We start from the raw sequence: 24,840 nt of genomic DNA, 5'->3' as shown, positions 1-24,840 counted from the left end.
TAGGTACTTCTGCCATCATCAATTCTAGGTTTAGTGCAGAAGGTAGCCTCTTTATTTCCCTTTCCTGGCAAGAACTACATTCTTCTTTGCATGGACAGACTGTGCATCTTAGTAGAAATATTTGCATCACCACTAGGTTGGAACCTAAAAAGATAAGGCAGCTGTTTTAGATTTCTGTCTGCAGCCATGAACGGCTTACAGTAAAAAGTGGCAGAACACAGCTCAAGAGGCTTTCAGTCACTCTTGACTGTACTGCAAGTGAGGGAAAAGACAGTACTTCTTTGTTTCTCAAGAAAATACACATCGGCTCAGATATACCTCCCAACACACACATACGTATCTTGCGCACTGCACTGGGAAAAACAATCCAATCCTTATAGATAAAAACAAAACCATAACTTGGCTAAAGGCATAATTCCGCTTTGGAAAACAAGGCTCGGGTGGACTTTGTCTGGTTCCAGGATTTACCACTGAGAGTGACACAAAACATTTCAAGGGTCATTGATTTGCCCAGGGGGGGAAATATACATTAAGAGAACCCATTCCATCCAAATATCACTGCACGGTTTCACTCGAGAACCAGGTAAATTAGTGACACCTGACCTGGTGGCTCGCTTATCTTTGATCTTAGTGCAAACAAGGGATCTGTTCTATGGTTTGCCCTCTGCATTTCAAAGTATGTCCAGGATTGTGGAACAAATGATGGAGTCAACAGAGTGACAGCCATTTACAAGTGACTTCCTCTACATCTCTTCCCCTTGGACGGTAATTGTTGCCCCCAGCTGTCCTTGTCTAGACGCAAAGAAGCAGAAAACTTTACTCCTCTGCCTATTCTGAGAAAGACATAGGTAAATGAACCAAGGGCATATATTCCTTTCCCTGAGTATACAGTACTAGTAGGTAGTCACACTCATCCAGCAAAGGGCAACCACGGACAGAAGCAGGTTTCTATGGGCGCAGTCAAAGAAGACAGGTATGCAGATTAGAATCCATATTATGATATTCTCTTGGACCCTCTGAACCAACCAACTAGAGATGGGCATGCACATCTTGGCCATTAATTATTGTGCATATCTAGTTTCCACATAGATACTCTTTGTTTGAGGTCATTATGTACAGGTATGCAGATAAGGTTGAGATGAATGTATCTAGGGGGTTACCGCACTTTGTATTCCCAGCGATGTATTAAGAGTTTGAAAATGTTATAAAAAACATCGCCTTAAAAGGGTTTTTGGATACCACAGCTTATAAATGGTTGGAAGACATCTTCGCAGCTAAAAGGGCCAAACAAAGTGTGAACAGTATTTTTTATAATGTTTTCAAACTCTTAATACATCGGTGGGAATACATAAAAAGTGCGAACAGTATTTTTTATAACATTTTCAAACTCTTAATACATCGCTGGGAATACAAGTGCGGTAACCCCCCTAGTCTCTCTTCTGGAGTATTCCAAATGTTGAAATCAACACATATGCACCTCCAGCTGTCTTGATTCAGAACAGCCTAGAAAACCAGTGATAATGTACTGTCCCCCTGGAGAGGAAAAAGTCGTGAATATGCAAATATAGTGGCTGAGCTCTGTGGAAAGGCATACTCTGTTCTACCACAAATGCTGGACTTGAGTTCTGTTGCTCAGAGAAGACATCTTAGCAACCATTGGCTGCAATCCTAATGACACTGTCTTTAGAAGAAGCCTCTGTCAATAACACAGGGATGGATCCAGCCAGCTTTTCCATTCAATCCTGCCCATTTCCCTTCCTTAAACAAATCCCCCTCCCACATGACTTTTGTCCACAAAGGTCCCTTGTTCCCCAGTGTAGAATTTTTGAGTGGTTATAGGGAGAAAACAAAACCATAAACCATATCTGCATCCATAAAAAATGGAGGCACCTCCATTGCTTTATCACCAGCATAAAAGCTGGTTGGATCCAACACATAGGACTTACTTCTGAGTAGACCCACTTAGAACCATTCCCATAAGCAACCACTACATCTTTGACTGTTGTAGTGGTTGCTTATGGGAATGGTTCCAAGTGGGTCTACTCAGAAGTAAGTCCCAGAATCTCGAAGTACAAGACCAAGAAGTGATCTAATTCGCTTCCTCCTAGCAGGCCAGGACAGGAATCTCACTGCTTCAGTAGCCTCCTTTTTGGCTACAGCCCTCACTGAGAGAATCTCCAAAGATCATTCGATTCAAGAGAGCTCAAACACACCACAAACTTTTAACTCCAATTGGTAAACTATCTTTTTTAATGAATAATAATAATGATTTTATCCTATTCTTTTATGCTGGCTGTATGGCATGTTTTACTATTTCAAGATGCCAATAAACGTACTGTATTGTATTATTGTCTGTTTTTCAAAGTTCATATTCTAGTTCTCAAAATATCGGGATGTATATAAGTTGATCAATCTGTTCTCAGCTTGCACCATAGCTTCTAGCTAACCTTAACACTACATTTCTTAATGCTCACAAAGACTGGTTGTTGCAAAGTAGTGCCTGAAGATGATTTTGCATAATTATGCCCATCCATCATGTGAATGACAATCCAATAGATCTTTATGAGAGACAATTTATTTATTTCATCTCTGTATCATCTCGTAGCATAAGGTGCTTGATGATGGGCAAAACAATACAATTTATAGCTAATCGGTAAGAATGACATCAACAAAAACAATTAAAACCGACAGTGGAAACAACTAAAAAATAAAAGCAACAACAGCAAAAAGTTTGTTACGGAAAAGCACAAGAGAAGAAACCATGAAATAATATGCATTTTAGTAACAGAAAAACACTCATGGCATCAGATCAAAGGCATCAGATCAAAGCCAATTTAAGACATTTCTAGCCCACAGGGTTGCCAGGTCCCTCTTCGCCACCGGCAGAAGGTTTTTGGGGTGGAGCCTGAGGAGGGCAGGGTTTGGGGAGGGGAGGGAATTCAGTGCCATAGAGTCCAATTGCCAAAGTGGCCATTTTCTCCAGGGGAGCTGATCTCTATTGGCTGGAGATCAATTGTAATAGCAGGAGATCTCCAGCCACCATCTGGAGGTTGGCAACCCTACTAGTCCACCTTTCTCCTAAAAAGGGGACTGAAGGGAGATTACAATGATTTTGAAAACTGATTCATTGTCATCTATATACATATAAAACCTGTACTAGTTTTGCACTGACTCGACAGAGCAGAAGATGGAAAGGATGAGTGATGGATTCCAAGCATCAGCTTTCCCATATGGAACTATGTTGCATGAGTAGGATCTTACATCCAATGGAAAAAGCATCATTACTAGTAATTATTACATTGACCACTGGTTCTACCTGTATGTAGCTGTGATCCAGCCCCAAGCCATAATTCACAAGCAAGACATGAAAAATATAGCAGGGAGTAAAGTTGCAGCCTCTCTTGAGGACAAATTGCAGCCATTCTACAATATGACATACGGCACACTCCTATTGGTATTCATTCAGAAGTAAATCCCACCTAGTTCAATGGGACTTACTTCCAAGGAATTGTCCATAAGACTGTAGCCTAATACATTCAGGAGTAATTATTACAAACATGTAATAATTAGGGAAGGGGCTGTGGCTCAGTGGTAGACTATCTGCTTGGCATGCAGATGGTCCCAGGTTCAATCCCTGGCATCTCCAATTAAAGGAACTAGGCAAGTAGGTGATGTGAAAGACCTCTGCCTGAGACCCTGGAGAGTTGCTTCCTGTCTGAGTAGACAATACTGATTTTGATGGACCAAGGGTCTGATTCAGTATAAGGCAGCTTCATGTATTCATGTGTATCCGGTTAAAAAAGAGAAACATTATACTGTGTTTGTGCAGCATTTGTATTTTATAGTTCATACATCTCAATCTTTCTCTCTCTCTCTGGGTTGCTAATATCTCCTATGTAATTCTGCACAGGGAATTCCTTTCTTTTATATTTACAAAAGGATCACACATTTGCCAAGGGTGTTTAGAGATGGTAGAGTTCACAACAGGTATAATCTAATTAAAGATGGAAAGTTGATCCCCCCTTACTTATCCGCAAGCACAAGTGGAAGATCAAGGTACTTCTGTCATTCAGTTATCTGTGTTTGGTGTACTGATAAACACAAGAGTTCTTTTTCACAAACACAAAGTTCTTCGTCAATGCGTACAGTCTGTAGTTGCTTCTATCTGGAAATCATTTTAAATAGGATTCCCCTCTTATTTAAGCGACTACAATACAATGAAAGAAAACAGTTATCAATGCTTTTGAAACAATGTTCACGGAAGGTTTATATAAAAGATGCAATAAAGAACCTGAGCTGTGATTTGGAGAACAAGCAACAGAAACTCCTAGGGGCACTTTCACACATGCCAAATAATGCACTTTCAATCCACTTTCAATGCACTTCGCAGCTGTATTTTACTGTGTGAAACAGCAAAATCATCTTGCAAATGATCGTTAAAGTGCATTGGAAGTGGATTGAAAGTGCATTATTCAGTATGTGTAAAAGTGCCCCTAAAGACTAATTAAGACGGGCGGGGAGGGTGAGTCATTGGTGTTTGTTGCCGCAAAATTAAACAAAGTCGGTAATACCTATAAAAACCAACTTTTCTTCTTCTTCATGTAATTTTAAAATGTAAGTTCCTAGAGGGCAGGGACATGTCTTCCTCTACTCAGCCAAGCTTCATGTACATACCGTGTTTCCCCGAAAATAAGACATACCCATAAAATAAGCCGTAGCAGCATTTCTAAGCATTTGCTTAATATACCCCGAAAATAAGGCACCCCAGGGCTGGTGGAGAAGACCAGGAGGAGCCCAGCTGAGCAGATGCAGTCTCCCGCGGCTGCTTCAAAGGCCCGGCAACCAGCGCGCCCGGGACTGGGGTGGAAAAGACCAGGAGGAGCCCAGCTGAGCAGATGCAGTCTCCCGCGGCCACTTCAAAGGCCCGGCAACCAGCACGCCTGGGCCTCTGGGGGCGGGACCGGAAGGGGGTGGTAAGGGGAGAACGGGAGCCGAGAGGGAGGACAGTTCTGATTCCCTCGGAATAAGACATCCCCTGAAAATAAGCCATAGTGTGTCTTCTTGAGGAAAAATAAATATAAGACATTGGTTCTTGTCGGTTATCCGGGCTGTGTAACCGTGGTCTTGGAATTTTCTTTCCTGACGTTTCGCCAGCAACTGTGGCAGGCATCTTCAGAGTAGTAACACTGAAGGACAGTGTCTCAGTGTCAAGGGTGTAGGAAGAGTAATATATAGTCAGAAAGGGGTTGGGTTTGAGCTGAGTATTGTCCTGCAAAAGTATTGTCCTGTAAGTATCAAGATAATGTGCTAATGAGGGTATGGTATGTTAATATGGAACCATTGTATCCTGAAGTGATCTGTTAATGTGTGTAATCCAAAACTAATCTGTATGGCTATTGTTGAATGTTCCATATTCAACAATGGTTCCATATTAACATACCATACCCTCATTAGCACATTATCTTGATACTTACAGGACAATACTTTTGCAGGACAATACTCAGCTCAAACCCAACCCCTTTCTGACTATATATTACTCTTCCTACACCCTTGACACTGAGACACTGTCCTTCAGTGTTACTACTCTGAAGATGCCTGCCACAGTTGCTGGCGAAACGTCAGGAAAGAAAATTCCAAGACCACGGTTACACAGCCCGGATAACCTACAAGAACCAATGAACTCTGACCGTGAAAGCCTTCGAAAATATAAGACAGTGTCTTATTTTCGGGGAAACACGGTAGGTGGCACCATACAAATAAACAGAGTGCTCTGGAGAAGATACAGCCTCTCCTGATAATCTGGAGAACATCTACTCATCATACAGAGAGATGTTTTTGGAATGGAAGAATCCCTTGGACCAATGACAAAACTTTTAATTTTAATGCAATTATTTCCTACCGCACGTGAAAATGTGCTTTCAGGCTCTGGGCAGTTCGTTATTATAAAACACAATAAGCTGAATCCAGAATAACTGGCAAGTTCCACCCATTTCCCCTGCTTTCCGCAGACCTCCTTTTGTCATTCCCAAGGACCCCCTGTCTCCCAGGAGCAGCAGCCCATGGAGATCAGTGGGATACAGTGGTGGAAAATTTAGTGTGACCCCAATTTAATGTCTTTGGCTTTCACAAACATTTTCTTTAATTGTGGGAGATTTTTCTACTCTAAGATACATTAAAATTTGTCTTGGGTAGAAACACACACCAAAATATACTTAAGTGTAAGCTTTTCCAGAGCGCTACCAAAGTAATAAATATTCACTTTCTAGCACCAACATATTATTTGAGTTCTGCTTTCCATTTTCCGGTCTCTGGATACACCTGGCTATCAGCTAATGATTCCCCCCTCTCCAACCCAGCAGAAAGATTTTGTTTTGAATTGCTGCTTTATAGCACTCATGCTTTAAAACAGTATTCAGCTAAAAGAGTGGGTGGGGGAAAATATTCAAGTTTTTGGTAAGAGAAAGTGATTGGCCTTGGATTGCATAAAACAGTGGATTATCACCAATGTGGCTATACTGACAGCTGGAGCGCTTGTTAGATTTGCTGTAGAAATACTGCTGAAAACAGCTTCTCTTGGCCAAGCAATCCCAGCTCTGGCCATAAAATGCAGAATGAAAGATCAGCTGAGAGCCTCGAGACAAGAACCACTGGAAAACGACAATCTCCATGATCCCTAGAGGCTGTTAGATGCTTCAGACCATCAGGGCTGCTAAGTAGGGTTGCCAGGTTCCTCTTTGTAACCTAGGGTTGCCAACATCCAGGTACAAAAAAATATATATAAAGCAGCACGGAGGCTCAAATTGTAGCAAAATATATAATACAGCATACAAAAATGAACCCTAAATCCTTACATAATGCCAAGGAGAATCCACAAGTGTGAAATCAAGCACAATAAGGTGTACAGTCCAGCTGTATATACACACAAATGTCACAAAAGACACAAATCTAACAGTGGAAAACAAGAAGTCCAATCAACAACACGTGTGCATCGCAGAGTAGAAGCACGTAGTCTATGTGAAGCATAGAATCCAACGGATCTGGAAACCTTACTGTAACCAGCAGGAGCATTTGGGGGCGGAGCCTAAGGAGGGCTGGGTTTGGGGAGGGGAGGTACTTCAATGCTATAGAGTCCAACGGCCAAAGCGGCCATTTTCTCCAGGTGAACTGATCTCTACCTGCTCGAGATCAGTTGTAATAGCAGGAGATCCCCAGCTAGTACCTGGAGATTGGCAACCCACAAAATCACACAAGGTAGGAAGAGACCACAAGGGCCATCCAGTCCAACCCCCTGAAATGCAGGATCTCACAATCAAAGCACTCCTGACAGATGGCCGTCCAACCGCTGCTTAAAGACCTTAAAGTCAGCAACTTCTTCCTAATGTTTCGGTGGAACCCTACTGCTAAGAGTCTCCAAAGGGACCCAGACAATGACAAACGCCTCTCCCATTCAGAATACATACAAGATACTTGATAAGAACAGATACATTTCTGCTAACCTTCAGTGGTAAATTGCTCAACTATCCTGGCTCCCTTAGTAGGGTTGCCAGCACTCTGCTAGCAATCCCTGGAAGCATGGAGGGGTGGAGACTGCTAGGACATTACTCCCTGTTTTGGAACAGGAAGTGACGTGATGAGATGACACTTCAGGAATTTCCAAATCCATATAGTTGAACATTCCTAGAGCATTATCACATCACTTCCTGTTCTGGTCCAGAACAAGAAATAATGTCCCTGCATCGATTTTGTTCTTCCTCCCTCCAATGTCTCCCTGCCACTGCTGGAAAGAGGGGCAGGAAGCATCTCAGAGAGGTCCCCCTGCCTGAACCAGGTAAGTGGCAATCCTACCCCAGAGCAACCGAGGTCTTGGAACTTTAAATTCCTAGTTCCACACTCTCAAATTCCTGTTAAGCATGCTCAGAAGCATCTATGGCTTTATGGGGCAGTAATGGAAAATCTAGGGGCACTTTCACACATGCTGAATAATGCACTTTCAAGCCATATTCAATGCACTTAGCAGCTGGATTTTACTGCGTGAAATGGCAAAACCATTTGCTAACAATCGGTAAAGTGCATTGAAAGTGGATTGAACGTGGATTATCCAGCATGCGTGAAAGTGCCCATGGTCTTAATGATGTGATATCCAGCACTGTATCATCCCTCTACTGCTCTGCCAGCCATTTTGGCTGCCCTTTCCCCACAGATAAGCTTTTGAAAAAGCAGAAAAATTACTAGAAAAGGCTAGCAGAATAAAGTAGAAAAGGACTCTTTCCGAACTTCTCAGAGAGCTCAAAAATACCAAGCCAATTCAGAACAGCCGGGACAATGTTCACCCATTCACATGTCAATGGCAAACATAATGTGCATTCTTACCCTGATCACTGGCAAAGATGCAATGGACTGTGAGGAGAAACAGTTGAAATGATATGCTGGGTCTCTCCAGGAATGCAGTTGGGGAAGAAAAGAATAAGACCATAGACATCTGGGTGTTTGCTGGGTGAGCAAATCCCCAGAGAGCAAACCTCACTAGTAGCAATGTCCAGTGCCAAGCATTTCTCTGGCAGGTATGGAATGAGAGGAGGCAGAGCAGTGGGCAGAACAGCAAACCCTTCACTCCAACTACCCCAGACTCTTCTGTCAAGTGGACAGAAATTCTGCAGCCAGTGTGGTGTAGTGGTTAAGAGCGGTGGTTTGGAGCGGTGGACTCTGATCTGGAGAACTGGGTTTGATTCCCCACTCCTCCACATGTGCGGCGGAGGCTAATCTGGTGAACTGGATTTGTTACCCCACTCCTACACATGAAATTCAGCTGGGTGATTCGGGTTGCCAACCTCCAGCTGGTGGCCAGAGATCTCCTGCTATTACAACTGATCTCCAGGCAATAGAGATCGCTTCGCCTGGAGAAAATGGCTGCTATGTAGGGTTGCCAGGTCCCTCTTTGCTACCGGCAGGAGATTTTTGGGGCGGAACCCGAAGAGGGTGGGGTTTAGGAGGGGAGGGACTTAAATGCCATAGAGTCCAATTGCCAAAGTGGACATTTTCTCCAGGTGAACTGATCTCTATCAGCTGGGGATCAGTTGTAATAGCAGGAGATCTTCTGCTATTACCTGGAGGTTACAACCCTACTGGAAGGTGAACTTTATGACATTATACCCCACTGAAGTTCCTCCCCTCCGCAAACCTTGCCCTCCTCAGGCCCTACCCTCAAAATCTCTGGGTATTTCCCAACCCAGAGCTGGCAACCCTATGGGTGACCTTGGGCTAGTCACTCTCTCAGCCCCACCTACCTCACAGGGTGTCTTTTGTGGGGAGGGGAAGGGCAGGTGATTGGTAGATGGTTTGATTCTTCCTTAAGTGGTAGAGAAAGTCAGCATACAGAAAAACAACTCTTCTTCTTTTGTTTAGATTATTTCTTTTTTGCAAGGGAATGTGGGTGGTGGCCGAAGTAAAGAAAAAAGGAACGTATAAATCTTCTTGAAGAGCTATTTCTGACTTTTCCAGCAGAGGGGACTAAGGTATGCAATGTAACACATAACCATTATTTTTGTTCCGTCAACCTTATACCTTCAAACTCAGTTTAAAACTAGTCATTACCTTCTTTTCAGCAGGCGGCAGCGTAAAGTAAAAATAGGCTCCGGAGTTAAAATGAGCAGGTTGTTCCACCAAACATTCTTTCCTCTCAGGAAAAGCAATGAGACATTTACAGGAAAGGTCAGCTTTACGGAAGGTTCTGGACTCATTTCCACAGCACACTCATTCATTTTCTAAATAGTTCAGGGCACTCAGAGCCAAGTGCGTCCCAAGGATTTTTTTTTTCCCCTGTCGCATCTGGCGAAGGACTGTCTTGCTGAGGAAAGCTCAAACCATGGTAAATGTGTCTGAGGACTCCTTAAAGGGCTCAAACATGGGTCAGGGTTCAGCCCTGGCATCTGCTTTCATTGGAAGGAATCTGCCCTGGAATGCAAGAAGTAAGAACAGACTAAAATACCCTCAAGCAGTTGCTGAATTTATTTTCTTCAGCTCTGACTGCTTACAGAGATCCCCCGTGCATCAAGGATTAGGGAGACAAGCTCAGGGGGTTGCATTTTTACACAGCCTTCAGCCTTGTTACCCACCCCCCCGAAAAATTTATCACTGCCTATTCCTCAATCTTATACAGCTTGCAGTTTGCAGTGGAATGGGCTGGATAGCACAGTACCAAACAACCTTTATGAAACTCACCAACATAGAGTAGAAAATGGGGACAATATTCTAACATTCAGGACTGCGCCAAACTTTTTGACACATTTTATTAGACGGGTAGTTTTGGAAGAAAAGACTCGTTTCTTTGCCCTCCGTTTTGAACATCGCCACCATTTCAGGACCTGCTGCAAACTACAGTTCCCATCATGCTGCATCAATAAAAAAAAATAGCTTTTTAAGGGCTACATCTTCGTTCCGTATTGAAGAGGAAACACAGACTGGTTTTGGACATTTCAAACCAACGGACTGAGACATATATCATGGAAAGGGGAGTGTTACAGCTCAGAAGTAGATAACATGCCTTCCATGAAGGACCCAGGTTCAATCTAGGGCTGCCGGCTTCCAGGTGTGTAATCAAAGAAGGCTATGAGCGCTTATACAGAGAGTAGAAATAGAAAGAACAGCACTACAAAAAAGCCTAATTAAAGGCAATAAAACTTCACAACAGTGAATGCTCTTGAATATGTGTGTGTGTGTGTGTGTGTGTGTGTGTGTGTGTGTGTGTGTGACAACCGCAGTTGCAAAAAGGACGAAAGTCCAGAGAATAGACAAACGCAAGGCGTTAAAGTGTTACAATAGGCGCGAATGCTCACATACACAATTCATAAAATTCCATACAAAATGATTATAGAAAAAGCAACGGAGCAAGGATGATATGCGCAATGGGCTTCCGGTAAATTCCCATTTGAGGAAGAATTTTCTCAAGCGTTAACTTATTCCGTGTGCTTATAAAGTCTAAAAGGTAAGATATATGAATGTATACATAACTTTACAAAACTTTTCACAACGCTGTGAAGCAGCTAGTACACCATACAAATATCAATATACTTTGATGTGTGTGGCCTGGCGATCTATGGACTTACAACTGATCTCCAGACTTCAGAGATCAGTTCCCGTGGAGAAAATTGTGAATATGGAGAGTGGGCTCTACAGTTTTTTACCCTGCTTTGGTCCCTCCTCTCCTCTCCCATCCCTGAACCCCACCCTCCACCCCTAAATCTCCAGGAATTTTCCAACCTGGAGTTGACAGCCCTAGTTCAATCCCTAACATCTCCAGTTCAAACATCTCAACCAACCAGGAAAGAGCTTTTTCTTGAGACACTGGAGAACACATGAAGCTGCCTTATACTGAATCAGACCCTTGTTCCATCAAAAGTCAGTATAGTCTACTCAGACTGGCAGCGGCATTCCAGGGTCTCAGGCAGAGGTTTTTCACGTCACCTACTTACCTAGTTACTTTAACTGGAGATGTTGGGGACTGAACCTGGGACTTTCTGCATGCCAAGCAGATGCTCTACCACTGAGCCACAGTTGCCAGTCAGAACAGATCAGTAGTCACCAACCTTTTATTTAATGGGACCTACTTTTGAGTAATGAAAGTAACCCAAGCTACTATCCCCCGGCATACTAGCAAGTTTTGTTCTGTTTTAGAAACAAAACATGGACTAGGAGGACCACCACAAATGAAGCTATCAGCTACATGGCCCAGAGAAAAATCAAATGAAAGTTACTTTTTTTGCAGAAAAAAGCAGATCTTTTCATAACCTTTTCCTGGGTCTTCTTGGGGACACACAAACTGCCCTGTAGCCACATTGTGAGCTATCAGTAACTCACAAGCTACCCATTGGAGCTTCCTGGAGTAGGCAGGTCTTGACAGACCAATGGCCTGATTTGACATAAGGCTTCATTTGTCGACATCAAAAGCTAAGCATCTCTTAGGACATTGCAGTAGCTGCTTTTTAAGAGAATTGTAATACTGGGGGCTAAAAGAGAAAGACTGCTTTCAGTACTAGTTACTTTGCTACAAACAAATCCATCCCCCAAAAAAAGATTGTCCTCTCCAGCATGGTTGTTGGTGGGGGCGAGAAAGGGAGGGAGATAGGACCCCCCACGAGTCTCCTGGGCCCACACTTAGAAATAGTTTAATTATGAATGAAGAGTGTAAACGTTGAGATCTTTCAGTGCATGCTGATAGAAGAAGAGGAGTTGGTTTTTATATGCCGACTTTCTCTACCACTTAAGGAAGAATCAAACCAGTTTATAATCACTTTCCCTCCCCTCCCCACAACAGCCACCCTGTGAGGTAGGTGGGGTGAGAGAGCTCTAAGAGAACTGTGACTAGCCCAAGGTCACCCAGCTAGCTTCATGTGTAGGAGTGGGGAAACCGACCCGGTTCACCAGATTAACATCCGCTGCTCATGTGGAGGAATGGGTAATCAAACCCGGTTCTCCAGATTAGAGTCTTCCACTCCAAACCACCGCTCTTAACCACTACACCACACTGGCTCTCTTAGATTAAGGAACACGGTGTTACCCACATTTAGGAAACATTCTTTTGGACCTCTCTTGGGTCTGATTTGGGTCAGTGGACAAGCAGTTAAAGAACCCTTGCTAAGACTTGCTCGTTTTTTTGTTTTTTACTCTACATCAATCCCTCCCGAATAACATTTTTCTTAAAGAGAAAGAGAGAGACAGAGACTGGCTGTCATCTTCATATAGTGTTTCATTAGATGCTCGTTGATCAGCAGTAATATGCAGTCCCTTGGGTTTAGTAACCATGGGAGATACATCCAACAAACGTTTTGTTTCTGTCATGCTGTGTGACTGTATGAAAATCTCTTCAAGCAATATTTTGGAGAGAAAGTGGTGTATAAATATATTAAATGAATACTTGGCCCAGTTCAAATACAATGCTGGCAATCTGGAAACTATGATATCCAAATTGGAACCCAACCGTGGGAACACAGGGCATTACCCACCACTCTCGCCTTCCTCCCTTCCTCTTTTGCTTAGATAGCAATCCTAGGCAGGTTTGCTCAGAAATAAATCCTATTTTAGTCAGTGGAGCGTAATCCCAGGATAGCATTCTTAGGATTGCAGCCTTAACCATAGCATCACATCTATACCTTTAACAACAATAACATTAACCAGCCTTCTCCTAAACCAAAGTTTGCAATCCTACTTTGAAGTTCAAAGTCTGTCTTGAGACACTAACTAAGATGTGATCACTGGTAATATGTATGCCATTATGATTGTACAAACCTCAACTAATTTGTACGAGAACACTAAAGCTAATTTTCTTCTATTATTTGTAATTATAGTTTGAAGTTATCTGTAACTGCTCAGCATTTTCATATATATGCTGACAGTCAGATGCATAATGTAGAACATTCCGAACAATCCTTTTTTTTTTTTTTTTAAGGTGATATTCTAGTTTTGGTGCAGGATGATATCCTAGTTATGGTAGTTTTCATAAAGGAAAAGTTGGGAAGGTAAGGCTGGTGTAATCTTAACGTAGAAAGTAATATAGATGTTCATGCAATTACCTTGCTGGAAAAGTCAAGAAGGCTTTTTTCCCCTATTGTGCGAAGGTACACTGGTGTCATGGTCCTATTTCTCTCATACAGCTTCATGCTTCCACAATTGGAAACTATAAAGAATAGTTATTTCCAAAGGAACTTGGGCCATGTATTTGAGAAATCAGATTCTAGGAGAGTTCAAATGCCATCTGTGTATGAGCCAAGCTTTACAAGAGGTAACAAGAGTAGGCTTTCCCGCTTATGTGACTGATGGCACATTTTCCCCAAAAACGTTGACATGTTCAGAGACCTTGAAAAGGGCCTGTGGTTGCTAGGGTCCGACTATGCTGGATCTTTCTGATCAGAACACAGAGGTTCCATGTTATGTTATATTGAAGCTCAGCGGTTCATTTTACACTGATATCAGTCTTGGCCACCTCTGCAGCTCTTGGTCATGTGTACCTTTGCCTAGGTCTCCAAGTTTTTTTTTTTCCTCCACACTGATGTTCACTTTCTTCCATGCCACTTCTCCTTCCCAACTTGCATTTTCTAGGGTTCCTCCCAATGTTGACTCAAGATCTTTTGCTAACAGGGGTAGCACCTCCCTACCTTCTAGGGTTGCCAGGTGCCCCTGGCCACAGGTGGGGGATGGGGGTAAGGTTGCCAGATCCAAGTTGGGAAACTCCTGGAGGTTTGGGGATGGAGCCTGGTGAGGACAGGAACCTCAGTGGGGCACAATGTCATCAAGTCCACCCTCCAAAGCATTTTCTCCAGGGGAACTGATCTCTGTAATCTGCAGATGAGCTGTAATTCCAGGGGATCCTCAGGTCATTGTAGACCTCATTTCTCCATGGGGATGGTCATAGTTTGTCCAGGGTGCCAAAAACCCTTGAGTTGGTGGCTCTGACAACCAGGTATCCAGAAAGAATCACAAGAATCTTATAAAATTTCAGGAAATGGCAAGAGAAGATCATTTCATCGTTTTTAAGAGACCTGGAAGAGCAAGGAGATAAGGGGGGGAAATGATATCTTCTGGCTCCTGAAGAGAGGCATAAGTGAGATTGGCAGCTATCTGGCTGGTGGGCTATATAACTGGTGACAGGAGATGGTAGTTGGCAAGTTGTTCTGATCCCCTCCCTATTATCTTCTGCCTAAGTCAACTGCCTTAGTTAGCCTCATTATAGAGCAAACCTTCCTGTTTTGCTATCACTCTCCCACTCTCTCTGTCATAGGCTTCCCCCCTCCTTTAATTAGGGTTGCCAGGTCCCTCAGGGCAACTGGTGGGAGCTTCTCAGAGGCTGGGTTGGCTTCCATAGAGTTCTGGGCCCAGAGTGCTAGAGTGCCCCCTAGCATTAGGCCCGTGCTCCCGCGTCAACCCGAAAGTGACATTATCATGCCGGGCACACAGTTCATGCCCCCTCTTCTGCTGGCATGCTGCTGCCCGCTGACCAGCTGAGGGGTAGCAGGCAACCACGTGAATTGGCGGGCGATTGCCCGCCATTACCAGGCAATTGAGAACCCTACCTGTCATAGGCCATTCTGTGTGGACGGCCCCACTCTAGAATCTAAGTAGCTCTCTTCTAATTCTGACTTGTTGAAGTAGATATGGATGATTTATTATAAAGAATTAGACAATAAATACAAAGAGAGTAACAATGACAATAAAGAGACAGAGGAGGGGAGAGGGGAAGTTAAAGAAACATATATTAGATAGGATAAGAAAACGTTATATTATATAATTGGTTAATGGACAAATGTAATTGAATATGAATGAATTTGAAAAAAAATAAAATTTTATTAAAAAAATAGAATCTAAGCAGCTCTCCTAAAGATTTCCAGAGGACCTTAAATTTGCCCTGCCCCTTTTTGGCCTTACAGCATCTCAGTCAATCGCTGCCAAAGATTCCATAACCACCACAGAAGTATTTAGCTTAGTATACTGCAATTCTATACCTAGGGTGGCCAATTTTCAGGAGGGGCATGGAGCTCTCTTGCTATTCCAATTAATCTCCAGACAACAGAGATGAGTTCCCCTGCTTTGGAGGGTGGGCTTTATGCCATTGTACTCTGCTGAGGTCCCTCCCCTCCACAAACCCTGCCCTCCCAGGCTCTACCCCCTGAATTTATTTCCCTAATCATGTATTCAACATTCTTTTTGCGCTAGCTCACTAGCCTGATCCTGTCAGATCTCAGAAGCTAAGCAGGGTCAGCCCTGGTTAGTATTTGGATGGGATACCACCAAGGAAGTCCAGGGTTGCTGTGCAGAGGAAGGCACTGGCAAACCACCTCCGTTAGTCTCTTGCCATGAAAACCCCCCAAAAGGGGTCACCATAAGTCGGCTGCGACTTGATGGCACTTTACACACACACAATAACTATCACTGCTCTGCCAGCCAAAATCCTGGTACTTCACTCCTTCCATTTGCTCAGAGTCTGTGAACTCCCGTTTTTTATTTCAGAACTTTGGGTCCTTTCCTTGCCATGATGGCACATCTCTCCACTGCCTTGGTGGTGGAAAGGGCCCTCAAGTCACAGCCAACTTCGACTGATCCATGCAGGTTCAGTTCTTTCCTTCCAGTAAAATGCATGGAAATACACACAACCCCCAGCAGAAGTTGCACAGGGAATTGCCATCCACCCATCCTGGTGCTATCTGAGTAGCAAGCTCTGTACACACAACACTGTGGATATAAGACAACATGCATTCAGGGAGCAGAACTGAATCCACTTGCTCTGTCCCCTACCCATGACCAAATCGCCATGCTCCACTCTCCACCTATGCACATTCACCCAAAATTGACACAACACCTATGTAAGAAAACCCATGCTGGATCAGACCAAGGCCCATCAAGTCCAGCAGTCTGTTCACACAATGTCCAACCAGGCACATCTAGAAAGCCCACAAACAAGACAACTGCAGCAGCATTATCCTTCCTGTGTTTCACAGCACCTAATATAAGAGGCATGCTCCTGTGATCCTGGAGAGAATAGGTATGCATCATGACTAGTATCCAGTTTTACTAGTAGCCTCTCCTCCATGAACATGTCCCCTCTTAAATCCTTCCAAGTTGGCAGCCTTCACCACATCTTGGGACAGGGAGTACAAACTAGATGTATGTAAGCTCCATCTCAATGACTAAATTGCCATTCATGGCGACAGAAGCTGTGTATGTATGTTGTATGTGATGTATTTTCAAGTGTATCCTTTTATCTGTAATGATTTATCCCAAATACATGCAGGTGCGACAAGGCTAGTACACTTAGTTGTGGGCAAAGGAGGGGCATCATGTTCAATCTTGCTCCCTACCCATATGTGTTGACCTCAATCACCAATACATCATGGGTACTTCTATCAGAGGTTATCATGAAAAGTACCGTTACTGCCCTTTAAAAAAAAATCAGCCATAGGAATACAGCATTAATCAAAGGGGTAGGAGTAGGTCATAAACCTTCATACATTTACTTGAGAGTAACCCCCACTGAACAACCAATTAAGCATACCTAGTATTGGCCTAAAGGGTATTTATAAAAATAGAACAGCCAGGTAGCAACCATTAAAAAGAAATATTTTATTTTCTGCTGCTATAACACTTTCAGTTACTTTTTCTTTCTTCAAAACAAAACCGAAAGCATGGGAGGGAGGGAATAGGGTTGCCAACCTTCAGGTACTAGCTGGAAATCTCCTGCTATTACATCTCATCTCCAGCCGATACATATCAGTTCCCCTGGAGAAAATGGCCACTTTGGCAATTGGACTCAATGGCATTGAAGTCCCTCCCCTTCCCAAACCCCGCCCTCCTCAGGCTCCGCCCCCCAAACTTCCCGCTGGTGCCAAAGAGGGACATGGCAACCCTAGAGGGGAACTTTGTTTCGATAAAAAGTTGAGCAGCCTTACATTTCTTTCAAAATTCTAGTGCTTCATTGGGAGACCTTGAACTTCTCCCTCCCCCTTCTAAATCTTTCTGCTTTGTGAAAGCCAAGCTGAGGCACAGCAAATGGGACAAGCCTTGGGGAGACAGACCTGAGTTATGATTCCCTGCTATAAGATAGGATTCCTTCCAGAGGTAGGTTTGTCTGACAGCGTTAATTATTTAACAGGATATATATTTTCCATTGCCACAGTTATGAAACCTTCCTTTACCACTTGGAGATACTCAAGAAAGACCCATGTTTGCACACAACTCCCCACAACCCGAATTTATGAGTACCACACGGTGACTATCTGCCCTTTTTATGAGCAGAACCTGGTAGCTATGGAGACAAAGAATGATAAATTCAAGCCAAGTCTATTATTTCGGCACTGTCCTATGAGTATTATTGTAGGTGCTTTCACATCATTTTCTTAATTCACTAGCATTAACGGATAATAACTGCATAGCTTTACATACAGATAATGTCCAGTATGCATTGAGATGCCTCTCTAAAGGTGCTAACATTTCCCTCTCCTGGAAGAAGAACTGGGATTATGCCATTAATTGTTAGGGGCCAGAACCGGCTGCTATCTACACACCCATTATTACCCCTAACATATTGTACTCCTGTTTTAATTTCAGTTGTTTCAAGCTACTCTAGGAGGCATTCATGGCTGAAAAGCGGGGCATAAGTACAGCAGGCAGACAGATGGATATATTTTCACATGTAACAATGAAATGGATGGCTGCCATTGGTGTCAGCTGAAGACCTCGTACCCTTCCCCTACGCTGAATATGTAAGCCGACATCCCAGTATCTTCTCTTCTCCTGTTTTCATCAGCATCTCTTTTTCTTTGCTTCCATTTTTGACTGCTCTGTCTCCCTTGACACTGACTGCCATTGAACCCCGCTATGTTGCTGTGAGTGCTGAAATGTTCTCTTCTTATGCCAGGTGATGTACCAGACTAGCCAGGCTCAGCAGCTGACTTTTCGGGCCCAGTCCCAGGTGGCGAATGTCTGCAAAGCACAGTCAAATGTGTTTTTCTCTACTGCACATATGACAAAACACACTCACACGCATCCAGCATCCAAATCTCATGCATGAGGGCTGCTCTGCAAAAAGTCATCCTCTGATTTGTACTATTTCTCCCTCCAGATTACATCTGGACATTTAAGGAAAGCATAAACATCTAATTACATCCACTTAAATGAAATGTCCTTGACTCTGTTCATTGTTTGGTGAAGGCAACTGTCCATCTGCAGTTTGTTTGCCAGCACACTAGCCTGCTCTTATCACCGCCTTCAAGATCCATGATAAGGTTTTAGCACTTACTGTCAAAGGCCATATTGCTTTTGCCATCTTTTATTACTGCCATTGAAAAGGGCAAATTGTCTCTAGAATCAGCTTAAATTATACTTTTGTTCCTCTAGGAAAGCAGTCATTTGTAAACAGATGCTAAAACAATGTCTTGGCCATACTTCTCTGCCTATTACTTTACAACACTGTGGGACTGACTACTGGTCCTCTAGTCATAAAAGGATTAATGCTGTATTAAAAACTCATTTCCATAGGGATGAAAAACATTTCCTAGCTTCCCTCCATCTCCCCAAGAAGGAGCTCTGCTTGAGTCTGAGCAAATTCCAACTACAGTAATTTTTCAAGCATGACTTTAGACACACACTATGAGTATTATCTAAGCCCCAATAAACTCACATAGGGTAATTCAATAAGTCTATCGAGTTTGAAAGAGAACTTACAGACCAAGTTACCAGGCTTCTTTACTGAGACAAATTAAATGAAACTGAGATAAAATCTAATGGAGAAGATGCAAGGCTCCTTGCAGTGGAATGCCCAAAATAGATACAAATCATTATATATTTTAATGTTCACTTCTCCTTCTAATCCACTTCACTACTAAATCTTGTTGAAATGGGAGGTGTTCCCCTTTAATTGTATGGTATAAGAACCCAAAACACAAAGGTATGCCAACGACAAGGAGGAAATTCAACAGATTACAGCTGGAGTCCCAATTGTCATTTGACTGGAGTGCTCATAGAAGCTAACTATGCTGGTATGCGAAACCAAAGGGAAGACACTTGCAGCCCAGCAGAATAAATCCATCTCAACATGTATCCATCTTACTTTCATCTTATGTAAATCTTCCTTGTGTACAAATGGACATTGATCTGAAGCAAAAACCCATTTAGTTGTGATTTCTAGTACCAATTGAAAAAAACATCTTGTCTTGGTAAACTTGAGTATAAGGTTTAGTAGCCCACATTACACTCAAGTGCCAGATTTGGAACAACACAATAAAATCAAAGGAACCCTAAATTCTACCATCTTTCCCCCGTGGACGGAAAGAACTCTTTCAAGTGCAAAGGTACAATATGCATGAACATAGCCAGAACTGGCACTCCTCTTCCCCACCAACAAAATTTTGGTGGCCAATGAAGCCATGGTCCCTCAAATACCTGCCTGGCTTTCCTGAACTAGATTTTTTTCCAGTGTGTACTGTACAAACTTCAACCAAAACACCCACCTGATAAACAAAAGTTCTGTTTAAATGCAATTGTTGATTGCTTACTTTAAGTCTCACAATGGCATATGAACTAAGCAGATGATACCTACATCTAGTGATAGTCCATAGATGGTTTTAATTTGGATTCCTTTTCCTAATTTCAGCAAAAGATATTTCAGCCCATGCTCAAACCCATTGTATTTTCTAAGGCACTTAAACAAGGATTTGATATCCGTCTTTATGTTCCATGGAGATTGTCATGAACATTCTTATTTCCTAAATGCACTGAGTATCTAGGACAAAAAAGCGAGTGGAAAATTTTTTATGAAATCCTCAGCTTGATAATTTATTTGAAATAGGTCAGAAAAGACATGGGATTTTGTATAGACCTCCAGGCCAAACCAGAACGGTTTGCTTAGACTCTCCACTGCAAAGGCTATCAGATAATACAGCCTTATTCGCCTCCACCTTTACATCAAGGGCAAAAATAATAGCTGTGAAGGCAGCAACTTCACACCAAACCTGAAACAGCTAGAAGATAAAGATGGGGCCTAAATGTCTTCACACTGTTGTTTATCTCAACCTCTTCTCATCTTTGAAGGAGCCTCTTTCCAGACTGAGCTATTGAAAAGAACCACTTTCACTTTCCTGATTGCTGTAATTTAATTAAATAACCTTTCACACCGAGCAAACCCAAAAGCAAAAGGCTCATTAATCTTTCTAGTGATTAGAGACACCTCAAGAGCTTCAAACATTTACCTCTCCTTCCCAGCAGCAGAAATGGATTTAGGAGGATCATGGTTCATACCTCACATTCCCTGGAGCCAGAAATGGTATACGTGCAGGGTCCAGATCCATTAACCGATACATCCATGGTCTCAGAGTTTGTTGGCTTGTAGTCCACATAATACTCCTGTAAAGGGGAGTTCATTTGCCTTTCAGACTCTCGGGCCTTTTTCCGGCGTCTCTTCATAAGAGTGTGTTGCTGGAGCTGTTTCATGCTGGCTGGATAGCGCTTCCAGGAGACATAGATGACCAACAGAATCATAGCCACTGAAAGAAAGAGGGCAACACTTCCAGCAATAATCTTGTGAAAGGAAACATGCTCATACTCTGGTTCCGGTCCAGATGTGGGGAAATCTGGAGATGGGCTAGATGTAAAAGAGGTTTGTTGGTAGTCCTCCAGTTTGGGAAGAGTGGGTTTTGGAATAAAGATAGGCCTCTGTGGAGTTTTAGGTGGCTGGTAGGGCTTTTCAGTGACCACAACTGGGATTTCAGCACAGATGTTGTAGGTTTCTACAGCATCGCTCACCTTCTCTCCCTGGATATGCTTAGGGCCTGCACAAATCATGGTACTCTCTTTGTTTCCCTTGAAGTTTTTAAGCCAATTAAAAAGAGAACAAATGATTCGAGTACATTCCCACATATTTCCAGACAGAGTAATGGACGTTAAGGAAATCCAGGCATTGACAGTCTCCTGAGAGATGTTGGTGAGTTTGTTGGAATCCAAATTGAGCTTCTGCAAATTGGGCAAGCACTGGAACGTCCCAGGTTCAATCCCTGCAATGTCATTCCCCGATAAATCCAAGTTGTGTAAGGAACTCCAAGTCCATGTTAAACCTTGGCTAATGGACCGGATCCTATTCCATTGCAAGTAAATAGAGCGGAGGTTGAAGAGCCGTGGAAAGTGAGCAAAGTTGATCTTAGAAAACTGATTGTGCTCCAAGTGGAGCTCCGTTAGCTTCAAGAGGCCAGCAAAGGCATTACGGGATAAACTCCGCAGGCGGTTGTAGCCCAAATCCAGAAAATCGAGATTGCGGCAATCTTGGAAAACTCGAATTGGAACAGTTTTTAATGAGTTGGATCGTAAGTGTAAGATCAAGAGCTTGCGAAGGCCTTTAAACTGCTCTGACTGCAATGCCTGCAGCTTGTTGTACGACAGGTCCAGGTTACGGAGGTTGGGCACTGGATGAAACGTTTTGTTGTGCAGGTGAGTGATTTTGTTGGAGCTCAGAATTAATTCCTTCAGCCTACGGATGCCCTGAAACGCTTCCTCGTCTACAGAGCTGATGTAATTATGGTCAAGGTAAAGCCATATGAGTTGGTGAAGGCCTGCAAACTGATTTGGCTTGAGCTTTTGGATGCTGTTGTACCGTAATGATAAGCCTTGAGACCCTCCCGAAATGTTCTGAGGGATGTCTCTGAACGCGTGAGATTCACAGTACACAATTTTGCCATCGCATCTGCAGTTCTTGGGGCAAGCTCGCTGAGCCCCCGTCAGCGTCACGAACAACACCGTAGGTAGGAGCACGAGCAGCGCACTCATGCCTCTCAACTGCTTAATTACATGGAAACCTACGATATTAAGAAGACAAACATGCATTGTAAAGCCATTCAAATAAATCAGAGGCACGTTATTCCTCAATGGCATATTGTGTAGAGTACATAGCAAACACAGCTGAGTGAAAGCCAACCTGTTTGCCTCTTCGCTCTTGTGTTTTTCCCCCGTTTGCTTTGCAGGCAAATACTTGTAGTTTTGTGTCCCTTCTTCTGCCCACCCACCCCCATTTCCAACCCACATGTACCACCACAGTGTAGTTATTCTATTATCTTGGTGAGATTTATGACCTCGGGGGAAGAATTAAGGTCCTTACCTGCTTTTGACTCATTCCAATGTGCAACATTATGGCACATGGGGGGAATATTCTTACCATTAGAATGCTGAGGCTTTAAACAATCGACACATTTATCCAGTTACTGAGATGTAGCTTTTGGAAGGAAAAGGAGCTTTATCTCCAGGGCCGTTAAGAGTGCCTGAACAAGTTAAAGGTTTCTTAATAAGTTAAAGGTTTCTTAATAAACCAACTAGCTAACCGAGATCCCCACGGCTCTGCAAGCGATCAAGTGAGCAAGGCAAAGGGGCTCCATCTTTTTTTTTTTTAACATATGTTATAGCACATGATGAAACAGAAGTTTGGAAATGATTTGAAAATTATATAGTGATGAATGTTGCTAAGGTGGACTGTGATGTGGGATGCCTTCATGATGACAAACATGCCAGACGGTAGACGTGTGTGCAAGCAAAATACACAAGTCCTTTAAGCCACCTCTTCTTGATTCCATAGGAAGTCTCCGAGGATCCTCAATAGATAGTTTCTCTGTGAGCATACGTGTATGCATGTACGTACACTCAGACAGCTGTTCGCAGAAAAAAAAAATTCATTGAGCTAGAGGAGAACAGCATCCTGTCAGCAGCAAAAGTGTGGACCTGAAAGCCTTATATTGGCATCAAGGTCTCCCCTCTGCCCCTTCCCCACTTCTCTCCCTGTGAATATTTTGCATTTTCACATGCCAGGCCACTTATGGTATTTAATGCTCTGACGTACAGATCGTCCACATTTTCCGGGTAATGGTGGGCAGAGGTTTCAGAAAAGCCAGCCTACACGTTCTATGCGTGTGTGCCCACCAAAGGGAATGACTTTTCCAAACCTTGCAATAATCTTTGAGCCAGGGGCTCTTTCGATAGTTATAGTCTTTCTGACAACTGGACTGCATTCTTCGAGCACAGGATTTTTTTTTAAAGCTATTTTTCCCCTCTATAAATAATAGTTTTATTATGAAGGTAGGGGAGGAGAGGAAAGAGGGATCAGAAACAGACAGAACACACAGCTATTTTCTGTATTATTATTCCTCTGAAATTGATGTAATCTTGGTGTGTGTGTGTGGGAGGGGGGAGATTTGCAGGCTAAAGAGCTTCTGACTCTGATCTTTTCACTTTAACAGTGAGGTTTTTTCATTTAAATTCTGATCTTTTCTTATTGCCTGCACGCCAAGAGCAGCAGCCAAGCACAAACATGCTCTGACTTACAGATGGAGGGAAAAAATATAAACCTGTCACAATTTGGGGGTGGGGGGGTGGGAGACTAGCAAATTACTGCTAGAGATCTAACTGCTATTTGGCAGCGTCGCAGGGGGGGTACCTTTCCAGACATCAACTCAACCTTTCCGAAAGCTAGTCCTCCCCCCTCCTACATCTCCTTCCCTTACATCACAAGGGGTTAAGGCTCTGGATGCCTCCCAAAAGCCGATGGGGTGTGCAAACTGGAGGAATCCTTGATTGGATGCCACATGCCTTTGGCTACTTCGGGGTGGACAGCAAAGTGATGGAGAAAAGGGAGCCGGGCAGAGCAGCCGAACCTCTCTGGGAGGCATGTGCCGGTTCTAACAATTAACTCCGCACATGCATCCCGAGATTAATTGCATAGAGAAACACTGCGGGGGACAAAGGCAAAGGGGGTGGGATGGGGGGGAGCAAAAACATTAGACAGGATCTAAAAATATAATAGCCAATGAGTCACCTGGCAAAAGAATGCACTAGTGGTGTTTAGACCATTCCCATCTCTTGCTCAGAGACCAACCCTATGAAATGTATGCATGTGTGTGTGTGTGTGTGTGTGTGTGTATTTAAAATGAACAACTGCAGCTGTTCTACAGAAAGAAGAAAAGTTCACTTACCCATCCTTTTGTCATCCGCAAAACAGTCGCCCCTCTTTTTTCCCTCTTCCAGCTGTTTTGGCGTCCTACTCGCTTCGGTTGGGTTCTCCCCCCAGGTCAGTCTCTTTTCTTCCAAACCATCCCCACGTTCATGTCACACGAGCCCCGCCGCTATCTCCTTGGCCGCCATCCGGCGCGAATGCAAGTAACCCACACAAAGTTCCCGAGAGGGACGAGGAAGAATTTGGGGGGGGTGGGGGATCTGGGGTGGGGGAAGGGAACGGGGACGAGGGGGGACAGGGAAGACACGACTGGGGTGGGTGGGGGTGCCGTTGGCCAGGAGGGGGAAGGGGGGAGGAGGTTACCCTCGGAGAGC

General features: G+C 43.5%; 1 protein-coding gene across 4 annotated transcripts in view; it reads right to left on the bottom strand.

Moving 5' to 3' along the window:
• The window catches only part of LRRTM4 (leucine rich repeat transmembrane neuronal 4), a 442,924-nt gene extending 418,356 nt beyond the window's left edge, over positions 1 to 24,568 (bottom strand). For 2 of the 4 annotated variants that reach the window (XR_008933774.1, XM_056860682.1), the window contains exons 1-2: positions 24,486 to 24,568; positions 20,730 to 22,325 (exon numbers count right to left, since the gene is read on the bottom strand). Coding sequence is in view for 3 of the 4 variants with exons in the window: in XM_056860682.1 (XP_056716660.1) it covers positions 20,773 to 22,325; positions 24,486 to 24,489 (1,557 nt within the window). In the remaining variant the exon portion in view is untranslated. The remainder of the gene's footprint in view (positions 1 to 20,729; positions 22,326 to 24,485) is intronic. The other 2 variants (XM_056860680.1, XM_056860681.1) reach the window with 1 other exon arrangement.
• Between the last annotated feature and the right edge of the window lie 272 nt (positions 24,569 to 24,840).

This window comes from Euleptes europaea, chromosome 14, assembly GCF_029931775.1.
Source record: "Euleptes europaea isolate rEulEur1 chromosome 14, rEulEur1.hap1, whole genome shotgun sequence".
NCBI classification, from domain to species: Eukaryota; Metazoa; Chordata; class Lepidosauria; order Squamata; family Sphaerodactylidae; genus Euleptes; species Euleptes europaea.
The sequence above is the reverse complement of the archived record's forward strand: the minus strand, read 5'-3'. Positions and strand labels throughout refer to the sequence as shown.